This window comes from Mustela erminea, chromosome 9 (genome assembly GCF_009829155.1).
Source record: "Mustela erminea isolate mMusErm1 chromosome 9, mMusErm1.Pri, whole genome shotgun sequence".
Lineage (NCBI taxonomy): Eukaryota > Metazoa > Chordata > Mammalia > Carnivora > Mustelidae > Mustela > Mustela erminea.
The window spans coordinates 61,045,976-61,070,283 of NC_045622.1; the positions used below are offsets into that span (position 1 = coordinate 61,045,976).

The window sequence follows — 24,308 nt, forward strand, 5'->3', positions numbered from 1 at the left end:
TCTGTTTCTTAAGACAAAAATATAGATGCAAACAGATCCAGTGTCATGTTGTTTGTTTTAATGCCCTAGAAGTGAATCGCATGGAGAAGAGTAAACAGAACACCTGTTTAATTGTATGACTTGTTAATATGGGGGTTTCAAGAACACTGAATCATCATGACTTCATGGTGAGACATAAACAGCAAAAATTTGAGACAGAAACAGATTCATGTGGACAAAGTAAAAAGGAAAGAGGCCATAATCTCATATTTAGCAATGTTTTTTATAAATGTTAATAATAATGATAACTACAATTGATTTAAGGTGATGTATATCAGATAAACTTTGAAATTTTGTACACCAGTCTTAAATGTATGATTTTATTCCATGGGTTTAATGGACTAAATGTTTTAATTTCAGAAGTGAGAAGATGACATCTGTATGTTACAAAACACCCTCCTACTACATGGAGACTTGTTTGAAAGGTATGAAATCAAAGTCAGAGAGATCTAAGGGGATGGAGGTTAGGAGTGTGTCACTAAGCAGTGACACTGGGGGCTAAGAAGAATGACTGGATCAAAAGGGTTTAAACTGTAGTCAACAGGAACTGGTCACAAGTAAAAGAGAGGAGAGATAAGAATGAGAAAGGATCCTTACAGGTTTCTACATTGGATTGAATAGGTACATATAGTGATTTAACATACAAAGCTATGAGCATGAAGGAGGTAGAGTGGATTGGGGGAGTAAACAAGTTAATTCAGTCTTGAATTCCTTGAGTGTGTGGTATAGATATTTAGGTATAGATAAATGCAAAATAGATCTGGGTTGCAGAAAAGTATTTGACTCAGAAACCTGGATTTGGGAGAAGTTAAGGATGTAATTGGTTACAATATTAATAAATGGATGAACTCAATCAGAGATAATGTACAGAACAGGGAAGAGAGGAGAGGATGGGACCCTGAAATCAACACCACATAAGAGAGAGGTAGATGAAGAAGGGGGTGGGAAGGGAGACATAGGAGGGACAACTGGAGGCTGCTGTGTTGTGGAAACTGAGGGAGAATACTTTAAAGAGAACAGATTGATTTACAGCGTTCAGCAATGGCAAGAGGGGCTGCTCAAATTCCAAGTAAGAAGTAATTGAATGGTAGAGTTTAAACATCTCTCTAAAAGCAGAGTGTGTACTCTTATCTGTAAATGAAACTAGACCCATTGTAGTTCAGAATTGTGGATGTCTCACCTTGAAGACATTATCTCAAGACCAGGGGATTCTCTTCTTTGTATCTCACTTATTTGCTTGTGTTTCACTTTCAGCTTCTTCCTTCTCATGAAGATGGTGGCCAGATCTAGACACTGGGATAACCCACCAGGAATGGAGAGATCATGATTTTGGTTTCTTTTCTCTCTTCTGTGTCCAAGCCATTGACGATGGCCCTTAGTAATTCGAGCTGGAGGCTACTCCATCCTTCTTTTTTCCTGATGGGCATCCCCGGTTTGGAGGAAAGCCAGCACTGGATAGCATTGCCACTGTGTGTCCTTTATCTTCTTGCTGTAATGGGCAATGTGAGCATCATCTTCATCATCTGGACTGACTCATCCTTGCACCAGCCTATGTACCTCTTTCTGGCCATGCTCTCTGGCATTGACCTGGTGCTGGCCTCCTCCACTGCGCCCAAAACCCTTGCGGTACTCCTGGTTCATGCCCATGAGATTGGGTACACTGTCTGCCTGATCCAGATGTTCTTCATCCATGCGTTCTCTTCCATGGAGTCAGGTGTACTTGTGGCTATGGCTCTGGATCGCTATGTAGCCATTTGTCAGCCTCTGCACCATTCTACCATCTTGCATCCAGGGATCATAGGGCGCATTGGGATGGCAGTGCTGGTACGGGGATTGGTCCTCCTCCTCCCCTTCCCTATCCTGTTGCAGAGACTCGTCTTCTGCCGGGCCACCATCATAGGCCATGCCTATTGTGAACATATGGCTGTGGTAAAACTGGCCTGCTCAGAAACCACAGTAAACAGAGCTTACGGGTTGGCAGTGGCCCTGCTTGTGGTTGGGATAGATGTTGTCGCCATTGGTATTTCCTATGGTCTCATCCTTCAGACTGTGCTGAAGGTACCAGGGGGAGAGGCTCGTCTTAAGGCCTTTAGCACATGTGGATCTCATATTTGTGTCATCCTGATCTTCTATATTCCAGGGATGTTCTCCTTTCTCACTCATCGCTTTGGCCACCATGTACCCCATCATGTTCATGTTCTTCTGGCCACCCTCTACCTCCTTGTGCCACCTGCACTCAATCCTCTTGTCTATGGGGTGAAGACCCGGCAGATCCGCCAGCGAGTGGTGAGGGTTTTCTCCCTAAAAGGACAGATCTGAACACATCCCCATTATTTTCTTCTGAGGTTGCTGCCAAAGGTACAGCCAAGAGTCCCTGTCTGGCCTAGACTCTGTGGATAGAGATTATTCTGCAGTGAGGAGTTCTTTCTGTCCTGCTAGTCTCCTGGCAAAGAACACCACTGGGGACTCAGCTCCATCACTAATTTGGTTACCTAGATAGCTGGAGTTGTGATTATTTTCCTATGGCTTCTTTTGCTTTTAATCCCAACATTTCTCTATGCCTGTGTTGAGGGGACTTGAGGACTGGAGAAAAGAGCTTTGGATAAGCCATTTTTTTCCTGGCTTCATCTAATAAGTGTACAACAGCATCTGGTAAGGGAATGGGAAATCCCAGTGTCTTTGGTTTTAGAGTGTCTTCACATTCTTGAAGTTAGTGCTATTAGCTCTAGGTCACTCAGGTTCTGTGTAGCAACAGAGTCTCTCAAATCATTTCATACTGCCAATATGTCAGAAAACACCTCTTGTTACAATATGACTGTTAGTCATGTATTTAAATTAATTTAATTGGGGAGACACTAAAATAGGTTCTTAGAAAAATAAAATACAAAACTATTTTCAAGGAAGAAATGTATATTGTGTAGAATGGATTTCTTTTTAAGAAGTTCTGTTTGCATTTTTCATCTGTTCATATTTTTGATTAGGATAAAGAAGAAATAAGACCAGTATTAAATATACATGTGTTTTATAAGTCTTAATTTAATAAAGCAGAACACCCAGGTAAGTATTATTATTTATTAACTATAAAATGTGCTAGATTCTGGTACTGGTAAACACAGCTTTATTGATACATGTAGACGTAGTTTGGGCACTTGGGAGAAGAATTTCTCTTCCAAAAATGTGGATATGGAATGATGTCAATTAGATGCCCCCCACCTTCCTTTCTAGTAACATAAATTGGGTAAAGCTCACAAGATGATTGCCATAATTAGTAAAGTGCATCCTGTTTGTTGGATGTTGCCCTAAAATATGGCTTAACTCTTTTGTATTTCTATGTAGCAACAAATTTTATTCAGTCCTGGAAGATGCAAGTCATTGCTGCCTTGCTATAGTGCTCTGGTGTTGAGAGGGTCCTACCCTGGGACTCCATAGTGGTTGAAAGGAGGGACTGGAAGGGTCAATGTTCCAATTTCTTCTTTCTTTTAAATTTTACTCCTAATGAATAGTTTCAGGTACAGGGATGGAGTATAAAGTCTTCAGTTTGGTTGGCACATGTGGGTGAATTAGGGAGGAGTCCTATGAGTTCTTATTGCAGAAGCAATTACATGTTCTCAACAGCTTGGTCATAGGCCTCGACTTGAACTCGGGTGAGTTGTCCTGGGGAAGTCCAGACTGTGCTCTATGTTGTATCACATCCACAGGAAAACCTTCATGGCCCTAGAGGTACTTAGTTTAGGTAGGTTATTCCAAGTAGCAGTTTGTTCTCTCCTCCCATTTACACCACTTGCTGATGCTTGGGATATGAGTATGATGGTGGGATCTGAAGAGCTTCCTTCAACCACAAGATAGAAATATGGATATAATTATGGCATGTTCAAAACAACTTGAAAGAATAACTTATAGGCAATAAAAACACAAATTTTATTATACTATCATCATTGGATTAGAGAAGAAAAACAAATGCTATGCTATCAAATACTTTTTCAAAGGGTAAATTTATAAATATAAAAATATAAATTTATTATATTTATATTTAGAAATGTAAATTTATGTAAATAAGTGAGAACTAAATTAAATAGGAAAAAAAAAGATAGAAATGTGTGCTAAAGCTGTCAGAGCAACACTATAGAAGAGCCTGTGTCCCTGATGCCATCTGGGCCACCACCTTGACTTAAACCCGGAACAGAAGCTTGTATCTGGGTTAAGCCACTATGTTTCGGGAGAATCTTTTTGTAGCTGACTAACATATAGCCTAAGGAGTAGATATTTTTCCTATCAGACCATCCAGGTAGGATATGTTTTCTTCCTGAAGGATGTCTTTTGGAATTTTTTTTTGAAAAGGTTTTCAGTTCTTGTCTAAAAATGTTTATTTTACTCATTCAATTTTACTATCAGAAAATGTTTATGTCATTTTCTTACTGTTTTATTTTCTATTTTGGCTACAGTACACCCCATATATCCCCTGTTTTATTCCTAGCAGTGTTTATTTGTGCCTTCCCTGATTTCCTTGCTTACCCATGTTAAACATTTATCAATAGTATGAAAATATTTTAATGTTTGAACTTATATCCATTTAACCTAATATTAACACAGGCTTTTTGGCTCTAACTTTTCTTGTCATATTTTGCACAGAGAGGACTGCACTGACCCAGTTGCTCTGCTAATACAAGAACAGTTCCCTCATCAAGTCACTAAATGATGGCTTTCAATTTGTTATCAGTTCTAACGATTCTAAACTTGGATTATTTCTTGAATCTTGAATCTCTTTTTTTTTTTTTAATTTGCAGAGTCTATTAACATATAGCGTATTATTTGTCCAGGCTCATCAGGCTCACACATTTCGCAGCACTCACCATAGCACTTGCCCTCCCAATGTCCATAGCCCAGCCACCCTATCCCTACCTCCTCACCTCCACCCAGCAACCCTCGGTTGTTTGTTTAGTGAGATTAAGAGTATCTTATGGTTTGTCTCCCTCCTGATCCCATCTTGTTTCATTTTCTCCCTCCCTACCCCACACAACTCCCCGCCCTGCCTCTCAAATTCTTCATATCAGAGAGATCAGATGATAATTTTGTCTTTCTCTGGAGTATTTCTTTCTCTTTCTCTGACTGACTTATTTTGCTATTTTGCTCAACATAATATGCTCTAGTTCTATTCACTTCATTGCAAATGGGAAGATTTCATTTCTTTTGATGGCTTCATAGTATTTCATTGTGTATCTATACACCACATCTTCTTTACCCATTCATCTGTTGATGGACATCTAGGTTCTTTCCATAGTTTTGCTATTCTGGACATTGCTGCTATAAACATTTGGGTAAACTTTACTAATTATGACATATAAACAGGATGCATTTTACTAATCATGACAATCCTTTTGTAAGCTTTACCCAGTTCATGTTACTAGAAAGGAAGTTGGGGGGGGCATCTAATTGACATCATTCCATAGCATTCAGATAATTACATTTGTATCTTTAGGGTAAATACCCAGTAGTACCATTGCTGGGTTATAGGGTAGCTCTATTTTCAACTTTTTGAGGAACATCCATACTGTTTTCCAGAGTGGCTGCATCAGCTCGCATTCCCACCTCCTGAATCTCTTACTAAGAACATTTTTCACATCTGCATCGAGATTTAACTTTCCCCAGTCCTTTCCCTAACTTATAATTCTACCCTCCACACATACATACCTTCCCTGGTTTATAGATTTCTTCACTCTGATTTTTCTATAAAGTCAATGCAGTAGATTTATAAATTCCAGAAATATTTGAAAGTATTTGAACCAATCCTAGAATATTTCTGCATATTCTAGAAATTTCATTGAATTATTATTTATGTATCTCTTTAGTCATTTGATTTCAAACTATATAACAAAGGTAATGGTTTTGTAATAGTAATAGTTTTGATAGTAATCAAAATATCATATTGGCATAAAACCTATACACAAATCAGTGGACCAGAATAGAGTCTCTAGAAATAAACACATGCATATATGGACAATTTAATTAGAACAAGGCAAATACAAATATACAGTGGGAAAAGGATTCTCTCTTCAATATATAGTGTTGGGAAAACTGGATATCCATATGCAGAAGAGTAAAACTGGACCTAATCTTACACCATACATAATAATCAACTCAAAATGGATTTAAGACCTGAATGTAAGACATGAAGCCATAAAACACTTCAAAGGAGACAGAAGAGGTAAACTTTTTGACTTTGGCCTTCTTAATGATTTTTTGGATTTGATATCGTAAGAAAAAGCATCAAAGTCCAAGCTAAACAAGTGGTAGAACATCAAACCACAAAGCTTCTGCACAGCAAGGAAACCATCAACAAAGTGGAGAGCAACTATGGAACTGAAGAAAATATTTGCAAACTGTATATCTGATAAGAGATTATTATACAAATTGTATGAAGATCTTATACAAGTTAATAGAAAAAAATAGTCCCATTAAAAATGGGCAGAGGAAATGAATAGACATTACAAGTGGCCAACAGGTGCATGAAAAGGTGCTCAACATCACTGACCATCAGAGAAATGCAAATCAAAACCACAATGAGGTATCACCTCTTGTGGATATGGAATGTTAGAATGGCTATCATCAAGAAAACAAGAGATAACAAGTGTTGGTGAGAATGTGGAGAAAAGGAAGCTTTAAAAAAAAGATTTTATTTATTTATTTGTCAGAGAGAGAGAGAGGGCACAAGCAGGGGAGCAACAGAAGGAGACAGAGAAGAAGGCTTCCCAATGAACAAGGAGCCTGATGCAGGACTTGATCCCAAGATGCTGGGATCATGACCTGAGCCAAAGGCAGATGCTTAACTGACTAAGCCACTCAGGTGTCCCAGAAAAGGAAACACTTGTAGGCTGTTAATGGGAATTGATAAATTGGTTAATGGGTATTGTAAATTAGTGCAGCTACTATGGAAAGCCCCATAGAAGTTCCTCAAAACAGTAAAAGCAGAACTACCATATGATTCCACAATCCCAATGCTGGATATATATCCAAAAGAAATGAAATCAGTATCTCAAAGAGATATCTGCATCCCTAGGTTCATTGCAGCATAATTCATGATAGCAAGACATGGGAATAGCCTGAGTGTTCCTCAATAGATGAATGAGTAACAGGTGAATGAATAGCAAACTGTGGGGTGTGTGTGCATACTATATTGTGGGATATATATTTTCCATATATGTAATATATATATAATATACACACATAATAGATTATTTTTTAGCCATAAAAAAGGAAATCCAGTCATTTGCAACATCATGGATAGACCTTGAGAGCAGTATGCTAAGTGAAGTAAGTCAGAAAAGAAATACTGTATGTAAAATCTTAAAAAAAAAAAAAGCAAACAAACAAACAAACAAAAAAAAAAAAACACCATACTCACGGAAAGAGAGAACAAATTGCTGATTTCCATAGGCAGCGTATGGGGGTGGGGTGGGGGAAATGGGTGAAGGAGGTCAAAGGTACAAACTTCCAGCTATAACTTCTGCAGATGTAAAAAAAAAAACAAAAAAAGTAACTTTGAGAGGGAAGAAGTAAATCATGTTTTCAGTCCAAAAGCCCTAATAGCACTTACCAAGGACAAACAGAAAATGGGATGATATCATCAAGATGGTAACAGAAGTTGCCTGACCTTAGTCCTCTTCACAAGAAGACAAACTAGCTGTTATCCATAGACAAGACACTGTTGTGAAAATCCCATAACCACAGGGTGAGGCTGTAGCATTCTCCTGGACCACAGAGACCCAGAAAGACTGCATTAGAAGAGTAAGAGGAGAGGTTTCACTTTGCCTGATTTGTGCCTCTACCAGGATAGCACAGAACGGCATTGAAAGGTCCTATCCAGTTTCTCCAGGAAGAAAGGAGAGCCCAGTATGGACATCCAGCTCCACCAACATTGCAGGGTGATTTCTGGGAGGTCCACTCAGGTCTTGCCTCATAAGGATCATGAGTTAATCTGCATGGCTTGACAACAGGGCATAATATAGAGATGGAAAATAGGGGTAAGTGTTTACCACAACTAGTGCTCAGATGCTAGAGAACAGCCTTCCTGCTGTGGAAGCTGAGTAGAGATCTCAGCCAGTGGATCACCCCATCTGCAGACCTAAGCTCATGGATCCATCTGGCCAGTGAGCTTAGCTGGCAGTTCTGCCTGATTTGAGTCCCCAGTAAATAAGCATTACTAGCTTTGGACTCTATTCTATGACCTCATCCAGGCAGGGAACCAAATTCACTGTTGGGCTTGACCAGGAAGTCCTGATCAAATGACAAAAAATGATTTTCAAAGAATGACAAAATGGTAAAAGCAGAAAAAAATGATAAAAAAAACACTCCACTCTAAACAAACTGAAAGTCAGCAGCCATGTGCAACTGTTGAGCCTAGCCTCTAGCCTGCATAACCTAACAATGACCCTTGATCTAGCCTAGTCTTGGAACCTAGCTTACAGTCTCCCTCAGCCTATGTTCCTGCCTGATTGTTGAACACAGCCTGTGGTCCTGCCCATGCAGACAGCTCAGCCAGAAACTCTTCACAATCAAAGAGCATAGCCTATGGACCTACACAACCAGGGAAGCCTGGACAGTGGCTCTACCTGACCACAAAGCAAGCCTTGTGCTACTGTTGCTACCAGCTGACCCATTCAGTACCCCAAGCTGAGCTGAACAGCAAAGCTATAGCATATGGAAAGGAGACTGATTACCTCAATGCACAGATAGCAGTACAAGGATATGAGGATCCCAAAGATTCAGGTAAGCACAAAATCACCAAAGGAATCTAATAAAACTGCAGTAAGAAAGTGGTGATGCAGGAACTGTCTGACAAGGAATTCAGAATAATCTTTTTAAAGAAGTTCAGTAAACTACAAGAACACATAGAGATACAAGCAAATAAAACTAGGTTAACAATGTGTGAGCAAAATGAGATATTAACAAAGAAATGGTTAAAAAAAAACTAAACAGAGTCTTTTCATTATTTTCCTTCCTTTTCCTTCTTGTTTGGTAAAGGAGAAAAAAAATCAGAAAATGAATCTGGCTGGTTTTACCTTAATTCCTCATCACAGACCCCCAAGAGATATTCAACAATGTCTGTAACTAGAACAATCACTCAGAAAAGCTGTTCTTTTTTTTTTTTTTGCCTCTCACTTTTTTAAATTACTATGTTCAATTATAGTCAACATTTAGTACATCATTAGTTTTTGATGTAGTGTACAATGATTCATTAGCCGCAATAACACCCAGTGCTCATCCCAACACATGCCCTTCTTAATGCCTATTACCTGGTTATCACATCCTCCCAACCTCTCCCTTCCATAACCTTTAGTTTGTTTCCCAGTGCTCAGAGTCTCTCATGGTTTGTCTCCCTCTATGATTTCTTCCCATTCAGTTTTCCCTCCCTTCCCCTATGATCCTCCACACTATTCCTTATGTTCCACATATGAGTGAAACCATATGATAATTGTCTTTTTCTGTTTGACTTATTTCACTTAGCATAATCCCTTCCAGTTCCATCCATTTCAATGCAAATGGTAGGTATTCATCCTTTCTGATGACTGAGTAATATTTCATTGTATATGTGAATCATATCTTCTAATTCACTTGTCTGCTGAAGGATATCTCACCTCCTTCCACAGTTTGGCTGTTGTGGATATTGCTGCTATGAACACTGGGATGCATGGCCCCTTTTTTACACTACATCTATATCTTTGGGGTAAATACCCAGTAGTGCGATTGATGGGTCATAGGTTAGCTCTATTTTTAATGTCTTGAGGAACTTCCATACTGTTCTCCAGAGTAGCTGCACAAGCTCGTATTCCCACCAACAGTGTAAGAGGGTTCTGCATTCTCCACATCCTCGCCAACATTTGTTGTTCCTTGTCTTATTAATTTTAGCCACTCTAGCTGGTGTAAGATAAAATCTCATTGTGGTTTCAATTTGTATTTCCCTAATGGCAAGTGATGTGGAGCATTTTTTCATGTGTCTTCTGGCCATCTGTATTTCTCATTTGGAGAAGTGTCTGTTCAAGTCTTCTGCCCATGTCTTGGCTGGATTATTTATTTTCTGGGTGTTGAGTTTGATAAGTGCTTTTTTTAAAAAACTTTTATTTATTTTTTTAATTTCTTTTCACTGTTCCAGAATTCATTGTTTATGCACCCCACCCAGTGTTCCATGCAATATGTGCCCTCCATAATACCAACAATCAGGCTCAAACAAATCAACAAGAGAAGAGAGAAGCACCAAATGATCCTCTCAATTGATTCAGAAAAAGCATTTGACAAGATACAGTATCCATTCCAGATTAAAATGCTTCAAAGCATAGGGATAGAGGGAACATTTCTCAACTTCATAAAATCTATCTATGTAAAACCCACAATGAATATCAACCTCAATGGGGAAAGCTGAGAGCCTTCCCTTTGAGATCAGGAATACAACAAGGATACCCACTCTCACCACTCTTGTTCAACATAGTGTTAGAAGTCCTAGCAACAGCAATCAGACAACAAAGAGAAATAAAAGGTATTCAAATTGGCAATGAAGAAGACAAACTCTCTCTCTTTGCAGATGACATGATACTTTACATGAAAAACCCAAAAGACTCCACCCCCAAACTACTAGAACTCATACAGCAATTCAGTAATGTGGTAGGATACAAAATCAAAAATCATTTCGTATACACTAACTTATGTAACTAGCTGTCTTATACACTAACAATGAAAATACAGAGGGGAAATTAGAGAATCGATTCCATTTACTATAGCACCAAGAACCATAGGATACTTGGGAATAAACCTAACCAAAGAGGTAAAGGATCTGTACTCGAGGAACTACAGAACACTCATGAAAGAAATTGAAGAAGACACGAAAAGATGGAAGACCATTCCATGCTCATGGATCAGAAGAATAAACATTGTTAAAATGTCTACACTGCCTAGAGCAATCTATACTTTCGATGTCATTCCAATCAAAATTCCACCGGCATTTTTCCAAGAGGTGGGGCAAACAATGCTAAAATTTGTATGGAACCAGAAGAGACCCCAAATTGCTAGTGAAATGCTGAAGAAGAAAAACAAAACTGGGGACAAGACATTGCATGATTTCAAGATAACTATGAAGCTGTGATCACCAAGACAGCACGGTACTGGCATAAAAACAGACACACAGACCAGTGGGACAGAGTAGAGAGCCCCGATATAGACCCTCAACTTCATGGTCAAATAATCTTTGATAAAGCAGGAAAAAATAAACAGTGGAAAAAAGACAGTCTCTTCAATAAATGGTGCTGGGAAAATTGGACAGCTTTGGCTAGAAAATGAAACTCGACCATTCTCTTACACTGTACACAAAGATAAACTCAAAATGGATAAAAGACCTAAACGTGAGGCAGGAATCCCTCAGAATCTTAGAGGAGAACATGGGCAGTAACCTCTTTGACACTGGCCACAGAAACTTCTTTCAAGATATGTCTCCAAAGGCAAAGGAAACAAAAGTGAAAATGAACTTTTGGGACTTCATCAAGATCAAAAGCTTCTACACAACAAAGGAAACAGTCAACAGAACAAAAGAAGCAACCCACAGAATGGGAGAATATATTTGCAAATGACAGTACAAAGGGCAGATATCCAAGATATATTAAGAATTCCTCAAACTCAACACACACAAAACAAATAATCATCTCAGAAAATGGGCAGAAGATATGAACAGACACTTCTCCAATGAAGACATAGGAAGAGCTAACAGACACATGAAAAAATGTTCATCATCACTAGCCATCAGGGAGATTCAAATTAAAACCACATTGAGATAACACCTTACACAAGTTAGAATAGCCAAAATTAACAAGACAGGAAACAACATGTGTTGAAGAAGATGTAGATAAAGGGGAACCCTCTTACGTTGTTGGTGAGAATGCAAGTTGGTTCGGCCACTTTAGAAAACAGTGTGGAGATTCCTTAAGAAAGTAAAAATAGAGCTTCCCTATGACCCTGCAATTGCACTACCCCAAAGATACAGATGTAATGAAAAGAAGGGCCATCTCTACCCCAATGTTCATAGCAGCAATGGCTACAGTTGCCAAGCTGTGAAAAGAACCAAGATGCCCTTCAATGGATGAATGGATAAAGAAGATGTGGTCCATATATTATGCCTCCATCAGAAAGGATGAATACCCAAGTTTTGTATCAACATGGACAGGACTGTTAGAGATTATGCTGAGTGAATAAGTCAAGCAGAGAGAGTCAATTATCATATGGTTTTGCTTTGTGGAGCATAAGGAATAACACGGAGGACATGGGGAGATGGAGAGGAGAAGGCAGTTGGGGGAAATTGGAGAGGGAGATGAACCATGAGAGACTGTGGACTCTGAGAAACAAACTGAGGGTTTTGGAGGGAAGGAGTGGTGAGGTTGGGTGAGCCTGGTGGTTCACTCATATGTGGAATTTTTTTTTCCATTTTTTTTAAATTTATTTTTTATTTATTTTCAGCATAACAGTATTCATTATTTTTGCACCACACCCAGTGCTCCATGCAATCCGTGCCCTTTATAATACCCACCACCTGGTACCCCGACCTCCCACCCCCCGCCACTTCAAAACCCTCAGATTGTTTTTCAGAATTCATAGTCTCTCATGGTTCACCTCCCCTTCCAATTTCCCTCAACTCCCTCTCCTAACTCCCCATGTCCTCCATGCTATTTGTTATGCTCCACAAATAAGTGAAACCATATGATAATTGACTCTCTCTGCTTGACTGATTTCACTCAGCATAATCTCTTCCAGTCCCATCCATGTTGATACAAAAGTTGGGTATTTGTCCTTTCTGATGGAGGCATAATACTCCATAGTGTATATGGACCACATCTTCCTTATCCATTCGTCCATTGAAGGGCATCTTGGTTTTTTCCACAGTTTGGTGACCGTGACAATTGCTGCTATAAACATTGGGGTACAGATGGCCCTTCTTTTCACGACATCTGTATCTTTGCAGTAAATACCCAGGAGTGCAATTGCAGGGTCATAGGGAAGTTCTATTTTTAATTTCTTGAGGAATCTCCACACTGTTCTCCAAAAAGGCTGCACCAACTTGCATTCCCACCAACAGTGTAAGAGGGTTCCCCTTTCTCCACATCCCCTCCAACACATGTTGTTTCCTGTCTTGCTAATTTTGGCCATTCTAACTGGTGTAAGGTGATATCTCAATGCGGTTTTAATATGAATCTCCCTGAGGGCTAGTGATGATGAACATTTTTTCATGTGTCTGATAGCCATTTGTATGTCTTCATGGGAGAAGTGTCTGTTCATATCTTCTGCCCAGTTTTTTATATGATTGTCTGTTTTGTGTGTGTTGAGTTTCAGGAGTTCTTTATAGATCCTGGATATCAACCCTTGGTCTGTACTGTTATTTGCAAATATCTCCTCCCATTCCATGGGTTGCCTCTTTGTTTTTTTGACTGTTTCCTTTGCTGTGCAGAGGCTTTTGATTTTGATGAAGTCCCAGAAGTTTATTTTGGCTTTTGTTTCCTTTGCCTTTGGAGACATATCTTGAAAGAAGTTCCTGTGACTGATATTGAATAGATTACTACCTATGTTCTCCTCTAGGATTCTGATGGATTCCTATCTCATGTTGAAATCTTTTATACATTTTGGATGGATAAAAGATTTCAACATGAGATAGGAATCCATTTTGAGTTTATCTTTGTGTACAGTGTAAGAGAATGGTCGAGTTTCATTCTTCTACATATAGCTGTTCAGTTTTCCCAGCACCATTTATTGAAGAGACTGTCTTTTTTCCACTGTAGATTTTTTCCTGTTTTGTTGAAAATAAAATGGGGGCATCACATTACCTGATTTCAAGCTTTACTACAAAGCTGTGATCACCAAGACAGCATGGTACTGGCATAAAAACAGACACATAGACCAGTGGAACAGAGTAGAGAGCCCAGATATGGACCCTCAATTCTGTGGAATTTTTTTCAAGATTTATTTATTTGATAAAGAGAGAGAGTATGTGTGAAAAGGGGGAAGGGTAGAGGGAGAGAAAGATTCTCAAGTAGACTGCCTTCTGAACCCAGAGCCTGGCATGGGGCTTGATCCCACAAACCCAAGACCATGACCTGAGCTGAAACCAAGAGTTGATTCTCAATCAACTGAGCCACTGAAGCGCTCCCATATGCAGAATTTAAGAAAAAAAATGAATGAAAGGGAAAAAGGAGACAAACCAAAAAGTACACTCTTACCTATAAAGAACAAACTGATTGTTACCAGAAGGGAGGTGGTTGGGGGTAATGGGTACAATAAGTGAAGGAAATTAATAGTACACTTATTGTGATGAGCACTGACTAATGTATAGAATTGTTGAGTCACTGTGTTGTATACCTGAAATTAATACAACATTGTATGTTAACCTTAGTGGAATTAATTTTTTTTAATTTTTTAAAAAGACAATTATATATTTATTAATAAACATTTTTCTTCATGATTTAAAGACAAAACAAAACAAAAATTACCCTGATATGAGGAAGTGGTGATGCAACATGGGGGCTTAAGTGGGTAGGAGAAGAATAAATGAAACAAAAATTATAAATTTATGTTAAAGGACTGACATAAAGTTGTAATTTGTGACAATAACAATATAAAGGGATGGAACTATATAAAAAGCAAAGTATTGTGAATATTATTGAAACTAAATTGGTATTAATTCAAACAAAATTATAATAAATTAAGGTGTTAATTGTAATCCTCAGGACAAGACTAAAATATATTTATATATATATATATATATATATATATATATATATATACACAATAAAATAAAGAGGAAAAAAAGGAGAAGGGAATCAAAATAGTATACTGTAATATATTTGTATAACACAGAGACTTGAGAAATTCAGGAATACAAAAAATACAAGACATGTAGAAGGCAATTAGCAAAATGGCAGACGTCCTCCCTTATCCATAATGACTTTCAATTTAACTAGCTGAGTTCTCCAATTATAAGGCAGAAATTGGCAGAATGAATTAAATAAAACATGATCTAACTATTTGATCTCTACAAAGAGACTCACTTTAAAACCAAAAACACAAATAAATTGAAAGTGAAAGAAAAGAAAAAGATAATCCATGCAAATAGTGACCAAAGAAAGCTATGATATATATTAGTATACTTAATATCAGATTAGACTTTAGATTTTAAAAATTGCTACATTAGATGTAGAAGGATATTATATGATGACAAAAGGTGAATCCATCAAGGAACTGTGACAATAATGCAATTATATCCACCAAACAACAAAGCTACAAAAAATGACAGAATTGAAGGAAAATGTCAAGAGTTCTAATACTTGGGGATTTCAACAACCACTTTCAACAATGGATGAAACAGCTAAACATAAGATAAAGAAATAGAAAACTTGAACAACACTATAAACCAGCTAGACCTAATGGTTATATATAGAACATTCAACCCAACAGGAGCAAAATGCACATTCTTTTTAAGAGAACATAGAAAATTCTACAGGATAAATCATACATTAGGCCACAAAACAAGAGTTAGTAAATATAAAAAGATTGAAATCAAACAAAGTATCTTCTCTAATCACAATGGAATGAAATTAAAACTCAATAATAGAAGGAAAACTGGAAATTTAAAAAGACATGAAAATTAAAAAACACACATCTTTAAAAAGTTGGGTCAAAGAGGAAATTGAAAAAAAAATTAGAAAATACTTGGTAAGAATAAAAATGAATATACACTATACCAAAATTTATGGGATATGTCAGAAGCATTGCTCAAAATTTAGACCTATAACAGGTACATTAAAAAATAAAAGAGATCTTTGATTTGTATTTCCCTGATGCCGAGTGATGTGGAGCACTTTTTCATGTGTGTATTGGCCATCTGAATGTCTTCTTTGCAGAAATGTCTGTTCATGTCCTCTGCCCATTTCTTGATTGGATTATTTGTTCTTTGGGTGTTGAGTTTGCTAAGTTCTTTATAGATTCTGGACACTAGTCCTTTATCTGATATGTCGTTTGCAAATATCGTCTCCCATTCCACAATAGCCAAACTATGGAAAGAACCTAGATGTCCATCAACAGATGAATGGATCAAGAAGATGTGGTATATATACACAATGGAATACTATGCAGCCATCAAAAGAAATGAAATCTTGCCATTTGCGACAACATGGATGGAACTAGAGCGTATCATGCTTAGCGAAATAAGTCAAGCAGAGAAAGACAACTATCATAGATCTCCCTGATATGAGGAAGTGGTGATGCAACATGGGGGCTTAAGTGGGTAGGAGAAGAATAAATGAAACAAGATGGGATTGGGAGGGAGACAAACCATAAGTGACTCTTAATCTCACAAAACAAACTGAGGGTTGCTGGGGGAAGGGGGTTTGGGAGAAGGGGGTGGGATTATGGACATTGGGGAGGGATGTGCTTTGGTGAGTGCTGTGAAGTGTGTAAACCTGGTGATTCACAGACCTGTACCCCTGGGGATAAAAACATATGTTTATAAAAAATAAAAAATTTAAAAAAAGATAGATCTTAAATCAAAAACCTAACTTTCCTGCTTAAGTAACTAGGAAAAGAACAACAAACTAAATACAAAGCAAGAAGAAAGATGGAAAAACTAAATATTACAGTAGAAATAAATGAAATAGAGAATAGAAAAGAATAAAGAATATCAACAAAACCAGGATTCAACTCTGGAAAGATCAACAAAATTCACAAAACTTTAGGTAGACTGACTAGACAATTAGGCAGTAAAAATAAATAAAGAGTATTCAAATAAAAAAGGTAGAAGTAGAACTATATTCACAGATGACATGATCTTATGTATAGAAAATTGTAAAGAACTCACAAAAAATATTAGTGCTAATAAATTCAGAAATGTTGAAGGATACATTAACATTTAAAAAATCAGGTATATTTGTATACATTAGCAATTAACAATTCAATAATGGAATTAAGAAATAACTCAATTTGCAATACCATTAATCAGTATAAAATACTAAAAAAAAAAGTATAAAATACTTAAGAATAAATTTAACCAAGTAAGTACAACACTTATACAATGAAAATTACAAACCATTTCTAAAAGAAATTAAAGTATGAAATAAATCTCAAGAAAAAAAAGTTCACAAATAAACTCATACATTTATGGTCAAATGATTTTCAACAAGGGTGCCAAGATCATTCAATGAGAATAGAACAGTCTTCAACAAATAGTGCTAAAAACACTGAATATCTATGTGCAAAGAAAGAAGTTGAACCCCTCTTTCTACCATATCCAAAAATTAACTTAAGATGAGACACAGACCTAAATATGAAAATTTAAACTACAAACCTCTTAGAAAAAAATGTACAATTAAAACTTTGTGACTTGTTTAGGCAAAGCCTTCCTACCGTGATACCAAAAGTACAGGGTGAGAGGGAAAAATAGACAAATTGGACTTCATCAAAATTAAAAATGTTTGTGTTTCAAAGGATACCATCAAAAAAGTAAGAAAACCCAAAGAATAAGAGAATAATTTTACAAATCAAAATGACAAAGAAATAAATAGTCCCATACTTTGGCATGCTGTGATTACGTGCCCTAGAGATAATGTAAAGAATGTAGAATTGGGACTGCCATTTTATTTTTTTTTTTTTTTTTTTTTTTTTATTTTTTATTTACAGCATAACAGTATACATTATTTTTGCACCACACCCCGTGCTCCATGCAATCCGTGCCCTCTATAATACCTACCACCTGGTACCCCAACCTCCCACCCCCCGTCCCTTCAAAACCCTCAGATTGTTTTTCAGAGTCCATAGTCTCTCATGGTTCACCTCCCCTTCCAATTTCCCCCAACTCCCTTAAGTGGGTAGGAGAAGAATAAATGAAACAAGATGGGATTGGGAGGGAGACAAACCATAAGTGACTTTTAATCTCACGGGACTGCCATTTTAGACAGAATTATCAACAAATATACTTATCATTAAGGAACATTTGATCTGAAGTTTAATATCAAGTTTATAATACAAGTTTAATATCACTCCGTTATTTCAGTTTAATTAACACTAAAAGTACCAAGTCACAAAAGACAAGAGAGGCAAGTGGTCCTAGAAGAAACTAATGTACACAGACTAAGACCAGAGAGGGTTCTGGCAAGACTACATTCTAAAAATCCATTATTTGGGGCAATTTGAAAGCAAGCATTAGCGAGAGTAATTTCTGTGCAATGCTGAAACAAAAATTAAATCGCAATGAAATAAGTATGGAAGAGATGAAGAATTAACAAAGAGTTTACTCACAAAGTTTGTAAAGGGGAAAACAGATAGGGGCAATCCCTGGAAGCGATATGAAGGAAAAATATATCTGAAGGGGGGAATACTTCAGATCTGTCCTTTAATTTGAGGGGCATTATTCATCAGAGAAGGGTGAGTTAAGCTGTGGGGAGTCTGGAGTGGAAAGATGTCCATCTGGTGGGCTGCCCTGAGTGAGATTAGTGTTGAAGCAGTCCACTCCCTGAAATTACTTAACTAACCCCTAAGGGCACTAGAGCCCTTTTCCCATTTCAATATAAAAAAGCATTAGTCCCTGGAAGATGCTTAGAATACAGTGGGGAGGGCTTAAAGAGCAGCACACCAAATCAGGGCATCCCCGGGATCTAATTTATTCTAAAACCCCACACTCCAGGGATGCCAAACAAAGCTACAGCTGTGGTCTGAACAACAAAAGGCTGAACACAGGCAGCCAAAGCCAGGAGAGCAGAAGCAGTCACAGAAAGCAGTGCCAGTCTGAGAACCTCTTCAAAGACTCTCCTGAAGTAATAAGGAAAACAACCAATAATGTACATTCTGAGAGGTGAGGGGATGGATACATCTCACATTCCAGTAATTCTGTCCTGAACTCTGAATTTGATTACTACATGCCTTATCTTTGGCTTCCATGGCTGCCTTTCCTTATTTGATCTTCATCTCTAGTACCTCCCTCTCACAGGTTCTTCACTTTTGTAGAAACAAAGGTCTATGATCAGAAAACAGGACAGGAATGAGGCGAGCTCTAAGACAACCTCAAAAGGATGAGATTTTCCAGTCAGAAGACCATATACTTTTACCTTACATCTCAAGGGAGGAACTAAGACTTGGGTGGATTCCTCCTGCATGTACCACCTTGCGCAAGGGAGAGAGTGAAGCAAAAGTGAGAAAAAAGTGCCATGAAAAATCCTGCAGTTGTGAGAGTGGCATTTCCTTGGTTGGGCATTTACTTGGTGCCTATAGATCCTCACTTAGTTTCTTAGTTCCCAGGACTCCCACAATGCTATTTTGGCCAATCTGTTGCTTTATTAGTGTTCTGTGGTAGAACAAAGACCTAGAGAGCTTCCTAGTTCACCATTTTGCCAATATCAAGCTCTCAAGTACACTTTTTGGTACAATTATTTGAAGAGTTCTCCAAAGATTAAAGAATTAACAAATCAAGAATGCAAAAATGAAAAGACCAAGTGTGAAAGGGCCAAGGGTAAGCTATGAAATTACTTAAACAAAGAAAAAAAAATAGTCTAAATGTGTGCAAAAAAAAAAAATGCATGCTGTATTTCCAACTTGTACCATACAGAAATCTAGAAGTTGTTAAAAGTTTATTGCCATTTGAAATTTAAGAAACAAAAACAGACGAACATAGGGAAAGGGAAGGAAAAATAAAGTGAGATGAAAACAAGAGAGGGAGGCAAACCATAAGAGACTCTTAACTCTAGGAAACGAACTGAGGGTCACTGGAGGGGTGAGGGGTAGGGGGGATGGGAAAACTGGGTTATGTGCATTAAGGAGGGCATTTGATGTAATGAGCAGTGGGTATTACATGCAACTGATGAATTACTAAGTTCTTCCCTGAAAGTATACTATACTATATGTGAACTAACTTGAATTTAAATAAAATCTTGTGGGATGCCTGGGTAGTTCAGTGGGTTAAGCCTTTGCCTTTGGCCCAGGTTATGATCTCAGAGTCCTGGGATTGAGCCCCACATCAGGCTTTCTGCTCCGTGGGGAGCCTGCTTCCCACCCCCTCTCTGCCTGCCTCTCTGCCTACTGTGATCTCTGTCTGTCAAATAAATAAATAAAATCTAAATAAACAAATAAATAAAGTCTTGAAAAGAAAAAATAAATAAAAGTTTATTGCCATTAGTCCCTCCTATCTTTTGTTAATAATGTTGGTGATTTAAAAATATAGCCCAGATATGTCTTTAACGTTACTTTAACAACAGAAGAGGAAACAAATGCTATCCTATAGGGTACTGAGCTATCCACTAAGAGTTTATAGAAGGAATGCTGAATTTAAATGCATACCTTTAAAATTTTGCTATAGCTTTGACACTTATTAGTGATTTCGACACATGATCCTTATTTAGATAAATCATTCAGTCCCTTTCCTTATATGAATTACACCTGTTTGGTGAAGATTAAATGAGGTGTTTTAGGTCGGAAACTATTTTCCAGCAACAGGGCACTTAAAAAGTCTGGTTAGAGCTCTAACTGCTGCCGTTTTTTCTCTTTCTGAAGATCCCCTGGAATGGAGACATCACCTCTACTCCCTAAATTTACTTACTTGTTATGGCTCAATTGTATCCCTCAATTCATATATTGAAATTCTAATCTCTAGTACCTCAGAATTAACAGATGGCAAAAAGGTCTTTAAAGAGGTAATTAAGTTAAAATGAAATCTTGACCACAGGCCATAATCCAATGTGACTAGTGTCCAAAAGAGAAAATCTGGACACAGACATGTGCATTCACAAAGACTAGATGACATGAAGACACCAGAAGATAACTATCTAAAAGCCAACAGGAGAGGACTTAGAAGAAACCAGGACTGCCAACATCTTGATTTTGGACTTTTTGCCTACGAAACTATGAGAAAACAAATTTCTATGCAGGATTCCAGGTGCATAAAATCAATAAATCTTTACATTTATTATATTAAATCTTTATCTTATTATCTATATTGAACATTCTTTTATTCTTAAGTACTTTTTCCCAGAACCTCAAGGGGATAAAGAATGCATTATATTTAAAAAACCGAATTATTGTTTGTGAATCTTATACCTGTACACAAATTTTGACCTTCACCTAAGCTAAATGCAGACTATCCTTGCTTCCCTTAATCCATAGGCAGATGCTGAGAAGAAGACATCCTACAATATGGATACTACCCTGAGTATAAACAATAGCTCCATGTTCCAAGTGTCTGAGTTCATCCTCATGGGGCTCCCAGGCATTCACGAGTGGCAGCACTGGCTCTCCCTGCCCCTGGCTCTGCTCTACATCTTAGCTCTTGGTGCCAACATCCTCATCTTAATCACCATCCAACATGAGCCTTCCCTGCACCAGCCCCTGTACTGGCTCCTTGGTATCTTGGCTATAGTGGACATTGGCCTGGCTACCACCATCATGCCCAAGATACTGGCCATTCTCTGGTTTAAAGCCAAGGCCATCAGCCTTCCTGAGTGCTTTGCTCAGATCTATGCCATCCACTCTTTTATGGGCATGGAGTCAGGCATCTTCCTCTGCATGGCTGTCGATAGATATGTAGCCATCTGCTACCCACTTCGGTACCCCTCCATAGTCACTGAGGCTTTTGTGATCAAAGCCACACTGTCCATGGTGCTCAGGAATGGCCTCTTGACCATCCCAGTGCCTGTACTGGCTGCCCAGCGACACTACTGCTCCAGGAATGAAATTGACCACTGCCTGTGCTCTAATTTGGGGGTCACCAGTCTGGCCTGTGATGACATCACGATTAACAGATTTTACCCGTTGGTGTTGGTATGGGTTATAGCGGGGAGTGACATGGGTCTGGTGTGTGCTTCCTATGCTTTGATTACTCGCTCCGTGCTGAGGCTGAACTCTGCTGAAGCAACATCAAAGGCCCTGAGTACCTGCAGCTCCCATCTCATTCTCATTTTCTTTTTCTACACAGCTGTTATTGTTGTGTCTGTCACCCAGCTGGCAGGAAGAAAGCTGCCTGTCATCCCTGCTCTCTTCAATGTGCTACACAATGTCATGCCCCCAGCCTTTAACCCCATGGTGTATGCCCTCCGGACCCAGGAGCTGAGAGCAGGCTTCCAGAAGGTGCTTGGTTTGGGTGACAACATGTCCAGGAAGTGAGCCAACTTTAAATGGCAGTGTTCTATAACTGGTGTTACAGAAAGAGCACAGGCTTTAGAGTGTAACAGCCCTGGGTTAAGATTGCATGTCTCCCAATTGTTAGGAACATCAATTCATATTAATTTATGTTTTGTATAGCATACACTATGTGTGAGGCACTGTTCTAAACATTTCACAAATATTAACTCATATAATTGCATAACAACCCTCTGAAACAAGTCCAACTGTTATTTAGATGACACAATTGTTATTGAGAAACTTATCCAAGGTCAAGTGGGAAAGAAGTTGGCAGTGACTTTAGAACCCAAGCAAACCCTGTTCTTAACCCTTTTCTCTCTATTCAACCTTGCTACTAACTTTTAAAAACATAAATAAAAATGAAAATAAGAAGGAATGATATCCAAGTAAGACTACAAATCACATGTCTCTTAATAAAAGAATTTTCCATTTAAAAGTTGGCAGCATTCTTCCTGTCCAATAGTAAATATAGCATATTTTAAATCCTCTAGAGTCCCCCTAGAAGATCCTGTTAGTTATATAAATGTAAGTCAAGAATTTGACAGTATTTTTTACTTTATAAAGTCTTCACCACCTCTCGAGTTTATTTGCATTAGAGCCCAAAGAGGAATATCCCAACTGCTTTTTGTTAACATTAAACATTACTTGAACTTCACTAATGAATTAAGACAATCCCAATGATGTCCAATGGGTCACCGAAAGTGTAAAGAACACCAGAAGTATCTGAAGAGAAACTTTTTCCGTAAGAGAAACGACAGATGTTTAGAAACAAAGGGAAAATTGGTCATTTTTTTAATTTATTTCATTCAATGCCGGAGTATAGCTCAGTAAGGGTGGAATGTTGGCTTCAATATAACATGTGGATATGACTGCATCTCATGCTGACCCAATCACATGGCATTATGCATACTTTTCAAAGAGAAACCTAACTTGTGCCAGTAAATTTGGAAACTGAAATGTGAGAATTTTAGGCCATTAATCCTTAAGGAACTGAATCATCTTTCCTTTGACAGAGCAAGTTAGATAGAGTTTTATTACACCTAATGTCAAGGCAGAATTGGACCAGGTGCTTTCACCTTTTTAAAATTGTGATTCCATATACCAATAACAAAAGCACTGACAGCTGATAAATAGCAGCACACTAATGGATGGGTCAGACCCTGTTATTCTTTCTATATGATGTCTGGACCAAGTCCTTGAGATCTTTTTAAAAATTTCAGGGAGGAAAAAATAAGTCCAAAGAGAAAGATACTAGAATCTCTTTTCCTCTGGTTATCCAAGAGATTGGATTCTACTTCCATTAATGACTGATAAGATAACTGAAAGACTCTGGGTGAGAACAAGTAGAAATGATGGACAAACATCTTTAAATGGATATAGTGTTTGGAAAACTAACAAATCAGTAAAAATTATGGGAGACTCGGAGAAACTTCCTTTCACTCCAAATCGTAAAGGAAGTTCAGAAGTTGTCACTCCCATTCTTAGAACAAGATAAAGCTGGACAAACTGAAAACCAACCACTTTTCTTGGGCCCATCAGAGAACGAAGGTGACAGGCTGACTTCCTAGAGTCAGAGGAATAGCCCTCCTCTACATGGGGTATGGTTCTAGTAAGTCTCTTCTCCTGGAGAGGAAACCTTTATCATGAAAATGCTCTGGGATTATTTCACAATGTTAACTTTTCCCCTCTCCGTGCCAGGGGTCTCCTCTTGGATCTTTACTGTGAGAATCTGCAGAGATTGCTGTAAATAATATAGAATGGAGCCTCTGTAAAACTGCAGCCCCTGCCTATTTCTCATTCTCACGCTAGACCACATTTGTAATCCAGCAATATTTCAATATTACCTTTGAAGTCTTCCTACCAGTTTGCCACTCCAGCAGCTTCTACTCTAAGTAACCAGGTAGGAAAACCAGTGTTTTTCAATCTCAACAAATTTTAGGGTGGCTTTTTGTCCTGTAACAATCAATTCCCTAATGGATACAAGAAAAGTTATTAATATTCCTTTTTTCTGACTTTTCTTCTTGTCAGGACAGGAATGATGACTTCTAAGTTCTTTACACATCAGAGGTTCTAGTATGAGGTTAATATTC

At 38.0% G+C, this 24,308-nt stretch overlaps 2 protein-coding genes across 2 annotated transcripts; both read left to right on the top strand.

Moving 5' to 3' along the window:
* Nucleotides 1-1,362: 1,362 nt before the first annotated feature.
* LOC116600325 (olfactory receptor 52L1-like) lies at nucleotides 1,363-11,194 on the top strand (the record flags this gene model as incomplete). Its single annotated transcript, XM_032360484.1, has 2 exons — nucleotides 1,363-2,352; nucleotides 11,186-11,194. Coding segments are annotated over exons 1-2 (999 nt in total), but the record flags the coding sequence as incomplete, so codon positions are not given.
* Nucleotides 11,195-21,234: 10,040 nt separating this feature from the next.
* LOC116600262 (olfactory receptor 688-like) lies at nucleotides 21,235-22,200 on the top strand. Its single transcript, XM_032360410.1, has one exon. The coding sequence runs from the start codon at nucleotides 21,235-21,237 to the stop codon at nucleotides 22,198-22,200; it is 966 nt and encodes a 321-aa protein (XP_032216301.1).
* Nucleotides 22,201-24,308: the final 2,108 nt, after the last annotated feature.